Here is an 18,904-nt window from a genome sequence, read left to right on the forward strand (position 1 = left end):
CGAACACTGTTCGGGCGCCTCAGCGAGCACGGCCTCATCGTCAACCCGGCCAAATGCCACTTCGGCACGACGGCCATTGATTTTATGGGCCACCGCATCACCAAGAACGGGGCCATGCCGCTGCCAACCAAGGTCGAGGCCATCACCATGTTTCCGCGTCCCCGCTCCATAAAGGCCCTGCAGGAATTCCTGGGAATGGTGAATTTCTATCACCGCTTCGTGCCCCGCGCTGCTCAACTCATGCGGCCCCTCTACGAAGCCCTCCGGGGCAAGCCGGCCAAGCACGACGTCGTCTGGTCCGCAGCAATGGGAGGCGGCCTTTAAAAACTCAAAGCGGGCCCTCGCCGATGCAACACTGCTCGCTCACCCGGTGCTCAACGCTCCCATCGCCCTCACCACGGATGCCTCCGACTACGCGGTGGGCGCCAGACATGAGCAATGGGTGGACGGGGTTTGGCAGCCACTCGCTTTTTTCAGCCGGCAACTCCGGCCGAACGAGCTCAAATATAGCACGTTTGACCGGGAGCTCCTCGGTCTACACCTGGCCGTCCGCCATTTCCGCCACCTCCTGGAGGGCCGACCCTTCACGGCGTTTGTCGACCACAAGCCGTTGGTTTACGCAATGGCCAAGGTCACGGAGCCGTGGTCGGCCCGCCAACGGCGCCACCTCTCCGCCATGTCGGAGTTTACCACGGACATCCGGCACGTCGCCGGCAAAGACAACGCCGTGGCCGACTGTCTTTCTCGGGCCAGCGCGAACGCGGTCCACCTCGGCGTGGACTTCACGCTTATGGCGGCGGACCAAACCACCGACACCACGGTGCAAGCCCTCCGGGCGGCGGACACGGGCCTCCGCCTAGCCGACATCCCCTTCGAGGACACTGTCCTGCTCTGCGACGTCTCCCAAGGCCAGCCTCGCCCCATCGTGCCCGTTACCTGGCAACGCCGCATCTTCGCCTCCCTCCACAGCCTTTCCCACCCGGGCCGGAAAGCTTCCCAGAAGCTGGTGTCGGCGCGATTCGTCTGGCACGGCCTTCGACGGGACGTCCACGATTGGACCAGCACCTGCACAGCCTGCCAACAGGCCATGGTCCACCGACACACCCAGGCCCCGCTGGCACCTTTCACCGTGCCCGAACGACGTTTCGACCACGTCAACGTGGACCTGGTGGGCCCCCTCCCCCCATCACGGGGTTTCACACACCTGCTCACCATGGTGGACAGGACCACCAGGTGGCCGGAGGCCGTTCCCCTCGTCTCCACCACCACCGCCGATGTGGCGCAGGCTTTCATCGCCACCTGGGTCGCCCGCTTCGGCGCACCGGCGGACATCTTGTCAGACCGCAGACCGCAGTTCACCTCCGAGCTGTGCGGCGCGGTCGCCCGCAACCTGGGGGTCAAGCTCCACCATACTACGGCCTACCACCCCCAAGCCAACGGGTTGTGCGAGCGGTTCCACCGCTCCCTGAAGGCCGCGCTCATGGCCGGCCTTCAGGACGGCAGTTGGGCCGACCGGCTGCCGTGGGTCCTTTTGGGCCTCCGCACGGCCCCCAAGGAGGACCTCCGGGCGTCCACCGCCGAGCTTGTCTTCGGCCAGGCGCTACGCGTCCCGGGGGAATTCGTGCCCGACGCTACCAGTCCCTGGTCCGCAGCTCACCAGCGCTCGGACCTCCAGGAGACCGCCCGACGGTTTGCCCCCGTGCCGACGTCCCACCACGGTGACCCCCAGTCCTACGTCCCCCCCAGCACTTCGCACAGCGGAGTACGTTTTTGTGCGTCATGAGTCATGACGCACATCGGGGGCCACTCTGGCCGCCGTACGATGGGCCCTTCCGGGTCCTGCGACGGGACGACAAGTCGTTCGTCATTGACATCGGCGGCAGGTCGGACCGGATTGCGGTGGACCGCCTCAAGCCGGCGCACGTGGACATCGACCAACCGCAATGGTTGGCCATTCCGCCGCGGCAAGGCTGTCCCCATCCACAGTGCCCCCCACTCGACTGTCCACCAACACACCGGACCCCCCCCCCCCCCCACGACCCACCAGGGGTCGCTTCGGCCGGGTCATCAGGACCCCCCTTAAATTGACCCTGCCGGTGCAAGTCGATTCTGGGGGGACGTGTGTAGCGGCTACCGCTGGGTATACACAATCGCCTTGCACTTACCGAGGACGCGGAGCGATCACCATGCCGGGCTCGCCCAGGACGCCCGGGCACGCCCAGCCTCGCCTTTCCAGGGCTCGTCCAGCACGCCCGGGCATGCCCGCTCTCGACTTGCCAGGCCTCGTCCAGGACGCCCGGGCATGTCCAGACTCACCTTTCCAGGGTTTGCCCAGAACGCCCGGGCACGCCCAGCCTCGACTTGCCAGGCCTCGTCCAGGACGCCCGGGCATGTCCAGACTCGCCTTTCCAGGGTTCGCCCAGGACGCCCGGGCACGCCCGGTCTCGCCTTTCCCGGGCAAACGCTCCGGGATAATGTGTGTATATATTGCTGCCCAATAAACGGGCTTTTCAGATTACCCGAGTTGATTTGACACAATAAAGAAACTCGGACGAATTCCAGCTTTTTGTCGCGTCCATTTTTCCGATTTACGTTGGAGCACAGCTCCTACAATCCCGTATTTAAACGTGATTAACAATAATGAACGTAAACTGCATTTGTGATTTCACGTACACTGTAACCACACGAACAAATGGTAATTTTGGAAGTCAGACCTAGCTACCCAAGATAAATATTAACCCCTTTGCCCCCCCCCCCCAACCCCCAAATAGAGCAGTCAAACTACACCTATGATGCAGAGCAAGAACCTCCCCCAGATGTGAGTCCGCCATACAAGGACGAATCAATTCTTTATATAGTTGAAGCAACTGTTGAGAGGAGAAGAATCTTCAACATCTGAACAGGACTCCCAGTTTCTTCGATGCAGATTTAGCTATTTGTGTAATGTGTGGATTCCAGGATAAATTTTATGTTCGGGTAATACCTAGTAGGTTTATTGTATCACATGGTGTAATTGTAGAGCTTTTGAAGGAGATTGGAGAGTGAGAGGAGTTTTAGAGACAGAGAGAGAGATGGGAAGTAATTGAGTTTTAGAAACATTGAATTTAACCTGATTGTATTTGCCCCACTGGGAAATCTTGTCCAAATCCGAATTTGAAGATGTGGCTGTGATCAAACCAGATGCAGATGGAGTGAGGGAAGATGGAGCAGATGGGAAACCCATGGAGGAATGTAACGTCGAGTCATCAGCATAGGAGTGCATTTGGTTATTTGTAGAAGAAAGAAGGTCATTGATAAAAAGGAGGAAGAGTGTTGGAGACAGGACATAACCCTGAGGGAAAACTTGGCGAGCATTCTGCAAGAAACTTGCTCACTCAACACAACCGTCCTGGAGAAGCTTGATGTCTCACAAGCCAAGCTGGAAATGTGGGAAGAAGAAGAGTTTCACACGAATAAAATAAATTTAATCGGAGGGGGGGTGGGGGGAGAGATTGCTTTTCCCAACAAAGCTCCATTCCCGAAGCAGCTATAAACTGCCATCCTGGTTCCCTATACATTGAAAGGGGGGAGAGTGAAGAAATTGATGCATATGTTTTGTTTTTGGAAGAAACAAAATTACAGATTAATATGGATAATGGTGTTATGAATAGTCTCACATCGTTGCAGACTTTTCTAAGAAATAAATGAGTGGTAAAACACCAACTGATATATATTGTTATGGTTGTGTGGGTAGAGGATGGAACACCATAGTACAGATAGGATTGTATAGAGATAGAATGGACCATGTAAGAGTCGGAGACATCTCGATGTATTTAAGCATGGAAACTGTGAGCTTAAGATCGTTTCGATTACAGATTTACTACCCACACAACCGTGACTGGATCCTTTACAATTTGCATACAAAGCAAGATGAGGTGTTGAAGATGTGTGGCTCAGTTTGCTTCATCGAATCGAATCACAAGTCACCTTGACCAGAATGGATCCGATGTGCGTGTTATTTATTGATTTCTCATCAGCCTTTAACACTATGCAACCATTTACCCTTCTGAAAGTGTTGAGTGACCTGTACCTGAACCTCCATATCATACTTTGGGTGGAATGTTTTTTACGAGACCGTCCTCAGCAGGTGAGGGTGAATGGTAGTGTCAGGGAATAAATATTCATATTGACAATATTGCTAGAATATATTATCTCAATGTAATCTTGTTTAAAGTGGAATATGTTTTACTTTACAAAGTAAAAGGAATATGTTTTACTTTACAAGATGAGCCAAGAGCATAGAACTAGAGCTAACAGGTGATCGAGAGAGTTAATTTCAGACAAAATGTGTAATGCTCTTGGACCGCCACCTGTCTATCAAAAATAGCCTATGTTCAGTTCACTGCACACAGGCTGCAAATTCTTCCTCAGCAGGTCAGAGCATTTGACCTCTTGAACAGAAATAAGTACTAGCTGGCCAAGAGAGAGCCAAATAAGGTTTTGGACAAGGGAACCAGAGACACTCTGCATGCTCCGCAACATCAAAGGAGTTTGGGGCTTTAAAACCAAGAGAAAGTTGCGATTGGAGAGCAGAGAGAACTGGGAGAGTGACGGAGAAGCAGTGGACTGGGAGAGTGACTGAACAACTTGAAGACCAGTTGACCTGATCAACCAACTGGAGACTGGTCAACAACTGAACGAGGTTCAACAAAAGACCTACAGAAGGAGCTACAGCCACGACCGACAGAACAACGTCATTAATATCTAATTCGTACATCTATCTATAATTCCAGTAATCTCTGTACGTTTGTACGTTTGTACGTCTGTACGTCTGTACGTTTGTCTGTGACCGCTGTTTCTCGACAACTACCGGTCCGATATACTTGAAACTTGCCAGGTATATTGCTGGGGACCCGAGGATGTGCCTTTTCAAGGTTTGAAATTAATCGGACAAGTACTTACCGAGCTATGGCGATTTAGCCGTTCGCCGTTCGCTTTGCCGTTGCGAATGGACCAAACCATTCATGTAAATAGAGGGGGGGGGGTTCTGTGGTCGTTCGCTTTGGCTTTGCGAATGGACCAAACCATTCATGTAAATAGAGGGGGGGGGGTTCTGTGGTCGTTCGCTTTGGCTTTGCGAATGGACCAAACCATTCATGTAAATAGAGGGGGGGGGGGGTTCTGTGGTCGTTGCGAATGGACCAAACCATTGTTTTTTTTTTGCAGTTTTTTTTTTTTTTGCAGTTTTTTTTTTTTTGCAAGGAACGGGCACCCACGTACGGGCACGTCCTAGCTTATATATAGTACGGGCATGCCCTAGTTTAGTGAAATACAGCAAAACTCTCAAAAGTGAATTAAACATTGATTTTGCTAAAACGAGTTTCTGAAGTTTCTGAAGTAGAACAGCAGTTAAATTTATTATTCTACAGTAGCTTATCAAAGTTATCTATTTTGAATACTGGTACTCCACAAGGTGTATTGTCACCTCTACTGTTCAGTGTGTACACCAATGGATACGTGGCTCTCAAAGAAGTTTGTAACTTTATGACATACGCGGCCGATACCCCCATTGTTGGCTGTCTTTCCGATCAATAATCCCTTGTATCGCACCTCGATGAGATCGACACATTGAATAAGTGGTGTGGGGACTTTTTCCTCACTCTGAATGTGTGCAAAACTAAAGAGATGATTTTGGACTTTTGGAAAGGTCACAATCATGAGCCTGTAACCATGAATGGTGAAAATTGTTCACAAATCTAAATACCTGGGCACCATTGTTGATACCAAGCTGAATGTTGATGGAAATACTGATGCTGTGTACACGAAATCAATGCAAAGATTTTATCCTCTCAGGAAGTTGCATTCATTTTGTGTTCGCTAATCCGCGTTTTGCCATTTAATTTGATTTCCTGTACAGTTATCTAAATGTGCGGAATAAGTCACGATTGAGAAAGGTCATGACACTGGCATTTAAAGTGTGTGGGCCTTCTAGTAGTATGTAGTCTCTGTACTTGCGAGCATTGAAAAGGAAGTCTGTGCAGGTGTGTACCAATGAAAGTCACTTCTTGAATGGACTTTTTGAAAAACTGCCATCAGGGAGACGCTTTCGTGTCAGGAGGATGAAGAAGAACATTTACAAAGTCATTTGTACCATGTGCAATTCAAATGCTAAATTAAAATTAAAATTCCAAGCCATTTTCCTGTTTGGTCCATCTTCCATATTTTATATCCTTATATTTTTTCTTATTCCCTTTGTGTTTTATGTTTTAATGATGGTTTAACTTACCGTGTCACCAAAGAATAATTTCCCTGAATATGGGACAATAAAGATTGTTATTATTAACAAACTGGAGTGATCAACATACTGATCAAAAAAATTATTTTTTGCCAAGTACTCCCCAGCGGTGCGCATCATGTGTTGCGTTTGTGGAGGTAGATGATGGAATACCATAATAAGGGCAGGATTGTATTGGTATAGCTTGGACCGTGGACATGTAGGAGACATCTCGATGTATTCATTAGGGAAACTGGAGCTTAAGATTGTTTATGTGTCTTCACACAGGAGGTGAAGCTGTGTTGAGGAGATAAGGGGTTAAGATTAGTTTCCCCCAGTATGCGATTGCCCCCGGTGGCTTTTCCCAACATTTTCATAACAAGGCCGGAAATAAAAACCCTCGTTCCCCCAACACCAACAACTGCCAACAGAAACCCAAACATTCCCGAGCAGAGCCAAACGTTCTCGATAGACAATTAACCCCACCCAACAATAAAGCAGGGAAAAAGGCCTTGCCCCGAAGTTCGTCATTGGGTCGAGCCCGACCATGGGGCGTTTCGGTGGAACTAGGTGATTGGTCGGGATGACGTCAGAGCGAGAAGGTTCGGGCAAGAAAAGAGGAATAATCGGGCAGGCTGTCTCTCGTGCTTGTTTTTGGTGGAGGCGGTCACCATTTGTCTCTGGCTCTCGGCTGAGGCTGGAATTTGGGAGAGCCTTTAAAGGAGTTGAGTGAAGCTTTTGCTGTGCCGGCAGGATCTTGACAGAGGCGGGCAACATTTGGACTCACTCAGGAGCTTGGAGGAACCGAGGAGAGGGATGGGTTGTCTCCGTCTCACGCCTTCGTAAGCCGTGCCATCTTGTTCGCTCATGCAAGGGAAAAGAGGAACCTGACCATCGCCACCACTCGATGAGGACCCCTTTGGAGACAGATAAGGCCGGTGGTTTAACTTACAAGAAAACATTTATTTTGTTTTATCATACCGCTTGTGTGTTTTTGTGTCAGCGTTGAGGGTCCCTCAAAGTAGCAAATATTTATTTTACCTCAGCCTTTATTTTGCCAAGATTTATTTCATGAAACCATTATATTTGTTGCATTTCATTTGTGGTGTTGTTGATTTTCCTTTTCTCATTTCTATGTTTGTGGGTTCGAGTATAAATCCCGTGAGCTCCGTGCAGGTAAGCACCCTGGTTCCTTCATTTGCGCACGACAAACTGACCGCAAATTTTCGGTTTGATCGCCTTACGGCCAAATAAGATCGGCCAAATCAAATAAGGCCGACCGGCTATCAGTCTCAGGCTGGTGTTCATCGGCCACGGACTTGACAGAATGCATGTATGAACATAGATGAAACTCTTGGAATTTTATCAAATAAAATGAATAAATGATTATTTTTGGGAAACGACCCTGACCTACTGCAAATGACAAGGTGAAAAGGGCAGACAGAGGATGTGCAAGAGCAGCAGAGCATGTTTTTAGGACACGTGAGCTGACGCCGTCCGGTCCAACAGCAGAGTCAGAGTTGAGGGTTGGAAGAGCCTTCTCCACCTTCACAGGTGCAAAAGATACAGAGTCCAAGAGCAGTTTGATACGACAGGGAAGGATGGGTTTGGTCCCCCTACAACCGGGAGTGATGGGATGCGGATACAAAATTTGAAAGCAAACACAAAATTGAGGCATTCAGCCTTCTCATGAGTTGAAACGGCTTTGGGGTCATTTGAAGAGAGGGATGGAGGGGGACCATACTCCTGAGACAGATGAACAAGGCGCCATCAGGTTTTAAAGAAAGAAGAGAAGTTTGACAATTCATTCTTGAGGTTGGACAGATGTTGTTTTCTGGCTGTCTGAAGAGTGGAACCGAATTCAGTTTCACACAATGTACATTTCTGTCGATGTTTTCCATTGTGATTTTTTTACGGACTCGTCTGTTGGGCAATGCCATCTGGAACAGATTTTGTCAGTCTGTCCCGTCTATGTATGTATGTATGTATGTATGTATGTATGTATGTATTGTTACAGAGTCCTCCACAATCTCCTGGTCTCGGTAACCTCCGAACCCCGAGAGGAACCCCGGCAGAAAAATATATTACCCTGTGTTGAAATCAATAGTGAAACCACACCAATGATTATAAATGAACAAACTTGTATTATAAATCACACACAGGTAATACGGTACAGCAAATGTCCATTAAGAGTGCACTCTATATATCCCTTATGTAAAGTCAGGTCACTCGCGGCATGGCCAGCGAGTGCAACGACACTCCTCAATGTCTCTATGACTTTTCCCATGGTGAATGGGATTCGCTCCAGCGGTCGATGGAACGAAATCCGGTCGAAGACCGAATCTCGCTCTCCAGTCGATATCCGTAGCGTGTACAGTGGGCAAGGGTGCTCTTCCTGCCAAACTGTACAACGGCACCCTCCAGAGGCACACCTTCACAGGGGACATCTAGCAAGCTGAAAATAGCAATTTGGTTTGGTCCCTCTGGGTGGTACCAATATGTGAAAATTGGGGTCTGGGCTCAAGGACTATACGGTGACCGGTCCTGACACCACATCGGACTCCAACTGGATGGCATGAAGTGGCGCTCTAACACAGCCACCAATCCCCTGTAAACGAACACTATCACCAGTTGCTGTCTCCTCTGACAATGGCAAGATGCCTTCAAGCATTAAAGATTGATGTGCTCCGGTGTCCCTCAATACCCTAACAGGTTTCCGGGTAGTCGGGTCTCCATCCAGTGACACAAACCCCTTTGAAATAAATGGTTGGTAACCCTTTTGAGGGCGAGTTCTCACACTTGCCATTGCATTTGGAGTTGTACTAGTCGACCTCCGCTCCTGATTTTCCTTTCCCAAGGCATAACAGTGGGACATCAAGTGTCCAGGTTTATGGCAAAAAGCGCAAGTAGGCCCGGAGGAGAACCTCGTGGTCTGCCTCGAGCCCCCCAGAGGTTTAGTCCGTCTTGGCACTGTAGACCTCTAATACCGGGGAGTCGCGGTATCAGATCTATCCTCATAGTCATCTCCAGGCCGTCCCCATGAATCTTCGTTCTCCGCACCGGGTGCACCATAACTCCCCTGGTTAAGTCTAGGTGAGAAGGTAGGTTTGTGGAACCCCATCCTGTGTGTTAAAGCATAATCATCTGCCATGGTTGCTGCCTCATACAGCTTTGGTACTTTCCTTTCCTTCAGATGTACTTTAATGTCCTCTTGGACGCACTGTTGGAATTCCGCCACGAGGATCAATTGTCGCAATAGTTCGAAGTCGTTCCCAACTCCTCTTGAATCACACCACCGATCAAACACGGTTTCTTTCATTCTGGCAAACTCCACATGGGTCTCATTCTTCCTCTTCCTGGCGATCCGGATTTTTTTGCCGGTAAACTTCAGGGACCAATTCAGAGCTTTAAGAATGGTTTTCTTCACTATCTCATAATCTGCACATTGCTCAATCGGTAAAGCCGAATAAATATCTTGAGCTTTACCCACCAGAACACTTTGCACTAATATGGTCCAGGACTCCTCCGGCCATTTTAGCATTTGAGCCACTTTCTCAAAGTGTAAAAAAAACTTGGATACCTCCTTTGCATTGAAGCGTGGAACCAGCCTCACATGTCTGCCAACATCCCAGGTGTGTTGACTAGTTGTCAAACCAGTCGGCATGGGTGGTACCTCTCCCCGTTCTCTCATTAACTCCAGCTCCTTGACTTTAATTTCCTGCTGACGCGCCAATTCACAGGCCTTTAACTCCCTTTCGGCTTTTCTCTCCTCTGCTTTGAGTTCTCTTGCAGCTCTCCTTTCCTCTGCTTTTTTGTCTTCTAACCTTTCCTGGAGTTCTCTTTCAACTCTCCTTTCCTCTGCTTTTTTCTCTTCTAACCTTTCCTGGCTCTTCAATTGCATCTCCGTTTTTTGGAGTTCCACACTTTCTTGTTCTTCTGGTAACCAATCCAAGGCTCCCTCTCTCCATGTTCCTCGTTCCACCATAGATTCTATCACCACTGTCTGCATCTCTGTTTTCTTCATTTTAGCTCGGACCTCCAAGCTAAAATGTTTGCCCAATATCAAGAGTTCCGATTTTAGTAACGCTCGGAACTGTGCCTCACTAGGGGTCGCTGTAAACTTCTGTGTCAAACTCCATGGTGACTATCCGTTAACACCTGTTAACCTTAACACAAGAAATTTCCCTAAAAAAAACAAAAACATTTTTTGTTTGTTTTTTGAAAAATTTGGGAATGTTGAACAAATTCCAAAATTGGAAAATTTGGGAATGCTCGGGAATTCTATCCCGGACCATATTTAGGGAATTTTAGATCCCGGACGAGCCCCCAATTTCTGTTACGGAGTCCTCCACAATCTCCTGGTCTCGGTAACCTCCGAACCCCGAGAGGAACCCCGGCAGAAAAATATATTACCCTGTGTTGAAAATCAACAGTGAAACCACACCAATGATTATAAATGAACAAACTTGTCTTATAAATCACACACAGGTAATACGGTACAGCAAATGGCCATTAAGAGTGCACTCTATATATCCCTTATATAAAGTCAGGTCACTCACGGCACGGTCAGCGAGTGTAACGACACTCCTCAATGTCTCTATGACTTTTCCCAAGGCGAATGGGATTCTCTCCAGCGGTCGATGGAACGAAATCCGGTCGAAGGCCGAATCTCGCTCTCCAGTCGATATCCGAAGCGTGTACAGTGGGCAGGGTGCTCTTCCCGCCAAACTGTACAACGGCGCCCTCCAGAGTCGCACCTTCACCGCTGCCTCAGCAAACCGCAACGTAATTGTCGACGAAGCGGTCGCACACACCCATCCCCGGCAGACGGTGGGATGTTGGGGTGAAGATGACACAAAGCAAACCTTCACAGGTGCCCGACGCACGGGGTGCAAGATGGTCGACGGCTCTGGCTTGAGCCGATGCAACGAGACGAGGATTCGTCAGAATCTCAGCACCCCAAATCTGTCTATGCAGATTTCTCCACTCCAGCGAATACTCTTATCACCGGATGTTCCTTCCAGGAACTCAAAATCCCCTCGCGGCTGTCGGTAAACCTGGCTCGTTACGGAGCGCTGACGTCACGCCAACTTTTTCGTGCTACTTCTTCCTCTTCACCTCATTGTCTTCTCCTTCGGTTTCCTGTTTCACCCAGTTATCCTCCTTAACTCCTGATAACCGTTCGTGAACAACAAACCCTGTGAAACTAATAATAATACATAATATCAGAAACATGTCCAGTGGGTGAAAACCACCCCAGCGGAAGTGACGAATCCGTAACAGTATGTATGTATGTTCCTTCCGTCTGAATTTTGCGGGGTTTTTTTCCCCCTTAAAATTCGTTTTCTCTGCAAACGTTGGTCAAATTGACACAAAATTTTCACCATTGGTGTACCTCCTGTGGAATTTTTTAATGATAATTATGACATCATAGGTCATGTGGTACGGGTGCCATCTCTGAAAAAAACGATAAACTTTGCACCTCTATATCTCTGAAACCGCTCCATGGAAAAAAAATTGAAAGGTGGCTCATTGTAAAGTACTCCCCATGGGTAATTACATATGTTAATGATGATGTCATAGGTTCCTTCATTATGACATCATAAATCGACTAGTAGAATGCTTGATCCGATCAGTATGAAATTTATTGAGCGTGATCTCGAGATAAATTGGTCAACAAAAAAAATTTGATGATGTAAATGGTGAAGTTGTTTGGCAGCCATTTTACAGTGTAGCCCACAGGGCAATGCCATCTGGAACAGCGTTTGGCCGGCTGTCCGGTGTATGTCATTAACAAACATCCACCAATCAAAGCTGAGGATCTGGTCAAATGTCTGGTCTTCCACTTGGTAGATCCAAGCCCCGCTGCACCGTTGTTATGCTATCCGTCTTTTTAAATGGATTTTGAGGTTGCACGAATGATTGAATTATTTCCTCAAACTGTGTGTTTGTATGAATGTTCTCCATTGTGTATTCTCATGTATATTTTAAGGGCGGATGGATTAATGAAAGACTTTCCACAAATTGTGCATTTCTACAGGCGTTTTCCATTGTGAATTGTCATGTGTGTTTTTAGGTGGGATGATTGTTTGAAAGATTTTCCACAACTTGTGCATTTGTATGGGCGTTCACCACTGTGAATTATCTATCTATAATTCCAGTAATCTCTGTGTGTTTGTTTGTTTGTACGTTTGTTTGTCTGTGACCGCTGTTTCTCGACAACCACGGGTCCGATATACTTTAAACTTGCCAGGTATATTGCTGGGGACCCGAGGATGTGCCTTTTCAAGGTTTCATATTAATCGGACAATTACTTACCGAGCTATGTCCAAAAAACGATTCAACCAATCAGAGAGCAGCGAGCTATCGCGTGTGCCGAACGTGGCGAACACACTCTGCCTCGGATGGCACATTTGAGAGCGTATTCATTTATTTCCCGTCGGCAAACTATGTTGGCGCTATGTTGGCGTTAAACGATGTTTTAAAACTAATAAAAACCCCGGGGGGATTGTCACTGTACTCGCAAGCCGTTCGCCGTTCGCTTTGGCGTTGCGAATGGACCAAAACATTTCATGGACCAAACCATTCCATGTAAAGCGTTCGCCGTTCGCTTTGGCGTTGCGAATGGACCAAAACATTTCATGGACCAAACCATTTCATGTAAATAGAGGGGGGGATATAATTTTAGATATAGATATAGTACGGGCATGCCCTAGTCTTGTGTAATTTGAGGTAAGATGCCCGATTAAATTTTTTTCCACAACTTGTGCATTTGTACGGGCGCTCCCCACTGTGAATTCCCACGTGTCTTTTTCGAGTTGATGGCCGATTAAATGTTTTTCCACAAATTGTGCATTTGTATGAGCGTTCAGAATTATTGTGAATTATCATGTGTGTTTTAACATGGGATGACTGATTAAAAGATTTTCCACAACTTGTGCATTTGTATGGGCGTTCACCATTATTGTGAATTATCATGTGTGTTTTAAGGCTGGATGAATGATTTAAAAAAATTACACAACTGATGCATTTGTACGGGCGTTCTCCACTGTGAATTCTCACGTGTACTTTAAGGGTGGATGGCCGATTAAATGTTTTTCCACAACTTGTGCATTTGTATGGGCGTTCATCATTGTGAATTCTCAAGTGTGATTTAAGGGAGGATGACCAACGAAAAGATTTCCCACAACTTGTGCATTTGTATGGGCGCTCTCCACTGTGAATTATCATGTGTCTTTTAAGGTTGGATGACCGATGAAAAGATTTCCCACAACTTGTGCATTTGTATGGGCGCTCTCCACTGTGAATTATCATGTGTCTTTTAAGGTTGGATGACCGATGAAAAGATTTCCCACAACTGATGCATTTGTATGGACGCTCTCCACTGTGAATTATCATGTGTGCTTTAAGGTCGGATGACCGATGAAAAGATTTCCCACAACTGATGCATTTGTATGGGCGTTCTCCACTGTGAATTATCATGTGTGCTTTAAGATTGGTTGACCATTGAAAAGATTTCCCACAACTTGTACATTCGTATGGACGCTCACAATTGTGTTTTCGCAGATGTGTTGTAAAGCTGGATGAACGACTGAAGGATTTTCCACAAACTGGGCATTTTTCATCTTTCTTTGTGTGAAAATTATTCTGTGAAAACATTTCCTCATTCGGTTTGTCTTGTTTGTAAAACGTCCTCTTCTTTGTTTCAGTTGGCGAGTCTTCCAGGTGTGTGTCTGCGCTGTTCATAGAAGTAGATGCAGCCTCCCTTGCAGATTCAGTGGATCACCTGTAAATAGAACAACAAATGACCTGTAGAAAGAAATAAGATTCACATGCCCTGACAAATGCACGAACATGTTTTTGTTCCACTGCAGAAAAAAAAGAAAAAAATTTGGGAGGTAAATCTTCACCTACAAAAGGCAAAAATAAAAATAAAAATAATCTCTATCTCTCTCTCTCTCTCTCTCTCTCTCTCTCTCTCTCTCTATCTCCCTTTGTGTTGCCCTCCAATGTTTTATCACATTGTTTTAATGAGGCTAATTCAGTGTAACATCCTTTTTGTATGCTTTCTAAAGACCTTTTTCACACATATGTAGATTGTGCAAGACACTCCATTCTTTTTTTTAAAATCACCGTTATTTCATCGTATGAACCTTTCTTTCACCACAGGTTTTTTTGGGGGGGGGGGGATACCAATTAGTGTGAAAAAGAGCTCTGAGACTGCTCATGTTAATTTCTTGATTTCCATTGGAAAATTGGCACCCTATAAGACAAGAAAAGCAAAGTTCCTTGCAAATGCTGATATTTTATGTGATGTCGAAATTGTTTTTCAGGCTCTTGTCATGGCAAGGTTACGTATGGAATTTTCTTTTTGTCAAATGAAACATGATTTGTAAACCTTTGCGAAAAGATGGTGTGTTAAGGGTGGGTTTTGTAAATTTGATAATGGCGTGCCAAATGTTTAATTTAGTGTCAAAGGGTTTTTTTTGTTGTTGTTGGGCTGCACGTGTTTGGAATTGGTGATTTTATTATTATTTGTATAACCTGTGTATTTTTCTTCCCTTGATAATAAAAGAGCTTCAAAAGTCGCTTTCAGTCGCTTTCTTTTTCTGTCTCTCTCTCTGTCTCTGTCTCTGTCTCTGTCTCTTTCTCTTTCTCTCTCTTTCTCTTTCTCTCTATTCCAAAGCCAACAACATGCAAACACAACAAATTTAGGAAATGCACAATAATAATGCAATAAAAACGACGACACTCTTCGATTTCGATTTGGATTTGGATTTCCGGCGACGGAAACGGCAAGCTACACACGCAGGTGCACCGTAAACCTTCTAACACAGACATAGTATTGGATTGCCGTCGTGGCCATCCCACCTTCTACAAAATAAGTTGTGTTCGCAGCTTAGTAGATCGTGCAAAAAACACACTGCAGTGACCATGAACAACGCAGGATGGAAACTCAACTACTGCGAGAAAACCACGACACAAATGCATTCATCAAATCTTGTCGCCGGAAATCCAACTCCAACAACAACCATCCAACCACACCCCCACACACGGTGGCACTTACATACATACAACACACTTCCGAAACCAAAAGCCGCATTCTCCGTGAATACAACATCAACATCATCCACAAACCACAAGCATCCTTACGAGCACAGCTGTCATCGCCAAAGGACCAGGTGATCAAATATGACAGAAAGAATGCCATCTACAACATAAAATGTGAAGATTGTGAAGCCAATTATGTGGGCCAAACATCCAAACGCTTAACGACAAGGCTAACTGAACACCAGCCACAAGGCCAGACGTGCTGTAAGACATGCTATAAGACGACAAGACAGGTTGTCATTGGTTGCAACACACATACACACAGACCAACACACATTCTCATGGAATCAGACCACGATCCTTGGCACAGGATCTTTGAGAGTGAACCGCGAGATTGTCGAGGCCGAGTACTCTGATAAAAACCGACACATCGACTTCCACCCCACATACATAGCACTCTGCAATCAATTACAACGTCAAAAATGGCAGTCAAACGGAGTCATTTGAATACAGGGAAGCCCTGTGATTGGCAAGGACTTGGACCAATCCATCACGTGAACCGTCCCCAACAGAACTTAATGGTTAACACCACACTCAACGCCTCTGAGGAAGAGAACTAGTTTGTTCTTGAAACGTCAGGCTATTAATAAAGAATTTTTAATTATTTTACTGCTCAGTGTGTTATCATTTACAATACGAGTGTGACTCGGCGCGCTCCACGCGCATCACCACACGTCGTTACAGAGGGATAGGCATCTTTGACCATTTCGGTGTCTTTTGGGTCTTCATGGTGTTTTGGGTCTTCAGGGACATTTGGGTCTTCAGAGTGTTTTGGATCCTCTGGGTCTTCAAGGGTATTTTGGGTCTTTGGGGTGTTTTGGGTCTTCAGGGTATTTTGGGTCTACGTTGTCTTCAGGGGCTTTTGGGTCTTAAAAGTCTTTTGTTTGCTCTGGGTCTTTTAGAGTCTTCAGGGTCTTTTGGGTCTTCAGCGTATTTTTGAGCCTAAGGGCTTTCAAGGTTATTTTGGGTCTTTGGGGGTGTTTTGGGTCTTCGGGGTCTTTGGGGTCTTCAGGGTATTTTGGGTCTTGAAGAGTCTTTGTCGTCTTCAGTGTGTTTTGAGTCTTCAGGGTGTTTTGGGTTTTCTGGGCATTTTGTGTCTTTTGAGTCTTCGGGGTGTTTTTTCTGTAGGGCTCACTCATTCTGAAAAAAATTTGTAGGGCTCACTTGGCTGTGCTTGAATGGGTTTTAGCGTTGAGGAGTAGCAGCTGAAACCCGAATCCCATCCCTCCTGATGACTCCATCTTTTTTTTTTTTTGCATACAAGATCAAGGCTCGTGAAAGAACTAACATTAATCACACAAAAAAAATCAGACACATAAAACATATAATAAGGGTAGCGGTAGACAAGATGGGGAGAGTGGGAAGGACACAAACACAACATTTGAGAGTAGGGACATCGAGAGAACTGTGGGAGGGAGAGGGCTTTGGGGGAGGTGGGAGAAGTATAAAACACATGGACACTGCAAGGACTTCCTGGAAAGAAGTTGGAATTTCACAAAAATGGATTTGGGGTGAATTAGCGGGGGGTAGAAAAGATCAAGGTTTTGGATAGGAGAAGATAAGAGATGGTGGTGAACAGCTGTTTTAAAGACCTGGAGGGAGGAGTGGGATTGAAGAGAGTGAGGGACTTTGTTGATCCAGAGGCGGGAGAAAAGAGGAGTGAAAGAGTGAAGGTGAGCAGAGAGTCTTGATTTTGGCAGTTTAACCAGAAGAGGATTGCTGGCAGATCTTGTGCAACCTGTAGGAATATTTGGGGGACAAAGCACAGAGAGAGCTGGGGGAACAAAGCCGAAGAGGAGTCGGTAGAAGACAGAAAGACCACCAACCTGCCTGCGGTGAGTGAGTGAAAGGCCCTCGGAGTTAGCTTCATCGTGGGAGATTCCAATGATTCTGAAAGCTTTGGTTTCAACAGCGTGAAGCCGAGCTAGGTGTGAGGCAGGAGCACCGACCCAGAGGGGAGAACAGTATTCCATTGAGCTGCGGATGAAAGGCTTGTATGTGGTGAGGAGCTCAGGTGTGCCAAGGAAGGACTTCGCACGACGGAGGATGCCCAGTCGGCGACTGGCTTTGGAGGCCAGCTTGGAAATGTGGTTTTCCCAAGAAAGATAATAGCAGATAGTGAGACCCAAAAGCTTGAGTGACAGAACTTCTTGGAGACGTTTGTTGAGAAAGTAGATGGGAGGGTTGTCCAGTCGGTCTTTTCGGAGAGACATAGTAAGAGTGTGAGATTTGTCAGGATTGAAAGGCATGTTCCACTTGTTTGATCAGTCTGTGATTTTGTCCAGGTCTGCAGAGAGTGAGGTGGCTGCAGACTGCCGATCTGAGGGATGAGGAATGGAGCGGCAGAGAGTGGAGTCATCAGCAAAGAGATAGTGAGGATTTTCCAGAGAGCCGGAGAGATCATTGATGAAGACCAGAAAAAGCACAGGGCCCAGAACACTGCCTTGGGGAACTCCAGCCTGAACAGGAAGGGGAGATGAGAGAAACCCATTCAGGGCCACACGTTGACTATGACCAGAGAGGAAGTCCGCAAACCATGCGTGGAGATTTCCATGGAGACCATAGGAGGAGAGTTTGGAGAGCAGAGCGGGGTGCCAGACCATATCGAAGGCACGTGATATCTCAAGGGAGACAGCTCTGATTTCCTGTTTGGCATTGAGGACCTCCATCCATCGTTGAGACAACAGAAGCAGCATGTCCAGAGTAGAATGACCTGGTCTGAATCCAAATTGATGATCGGAGATCAAGCCATTTGAGAAGAGGAAGGATTTGATATGCGAAGCAATAATGGATTTCATGACTTTGCTGATAATTGGGAACAGGCTGATTGGTCTGTAGTTGCAACGATCTGTGTTTGCACCTTTTTTGTGTGAAGCAGTAATGTTTGCTGATTTCCAAGATGCTGGCAGCTGACCGTGAGCAAAAGAGAGGGTGAAAAGAACAGAGAGAGGGTGAGGTAGAGCGGAAGAGCAGGATTTTAGGACCCGTGGGGTGATGCCGTCTGGTCCAGTTGCAGAATCAGAGTCGAGGTTTGACACAAACTTCTCCACCTTGTCAGGAGAGAAGGACACAGAGTCCAGGAGCAGCTGGGTTCGAATGGGTGAGGTAGGTACAGAGAGAGATGGGTTCGGGACACAAGATTTTGAGGCAAACACAGAGTTGAAGCATTCGGCTTTGTCATGTGCGGTGTCAACTGTGTAGCCATTTGAGGTAAGGGAGGGGATGGAGGGGGACCAGATGCCACCAGGATTTGGAGGAAGGAGACAGGTTTGAGAGTTCTTTCTTGAATGTGGAGAGAATTATTGACTTCCGTTTCCGGTCTTGCTGGCGAGGGTTCGTTTATTCTCAGCTCTCCATGCTATCCATCGAAATCGAAGTTAAGTAATTGTTCCCATTTGTATTTTCGTTATAACTTTATTTTATGGTGTATATATTGTCTCCCGACGAAGATTTTCGGTGCAAATCTTTCATATCTGTATTGAAAATCGTGTTAATTCGGGTCGTGTTTTGAGGCCTTGTAGTTGTACAGTGAACACTGTA

At 46.8% G+C, this 18,904-nt stretch overlaps 2 protein-coding genes across 2 annotated transcripts in view; both read right to left on the reverse strand.

Moving 5' to 3' along the window:
* LOC144892143 (uncharacterized) overlaps window positions 1-13,870 on the reverse strand; it is a 37,981-nt gene extending 24,111 nt beyond the window's left edge. The window contains exon 1 of the mRNA XM_078777374.1: window positions 13,804-13,870. The gene's annotated coding sequence lies outside the window, so the exon portion shown is untranslated. The remainder of the gene's footprint in view (window positions 1-13,803) is intronic.
* Window positions 11,881-18,904, reverse strand: part of LOC144892327 (uncharacterized) — a 94,990-nt gene continuing 87,966 nt past the window's right edge. The window contains exon 4 of the mRNA XM_078778315.1: window positions 11,881-13,863. Coding sequence (XP_078634441.1) covers window positions 12,938-13,863 — 926 coding nt within the window. The 3' untranslated portion in view covers window positions 11,881-12,937. The remainder of the gene's footprint in view (window positions 13,864-18,904) is intronic.

Source organism: Myxine glutinosa, chromosome 5 (assembly GCF_964187855.1).
Source record: "Myxine glutinosa chromosome 5, kmMyxGlut1.1, whole genome shotgun sequence".
NCBI classification, from domain to species: Eukaryota; Metazoa; Chordata; class Myxini; order Myxiniformes; family Myxinidae; genus Myxine; species Myxine glutinosa.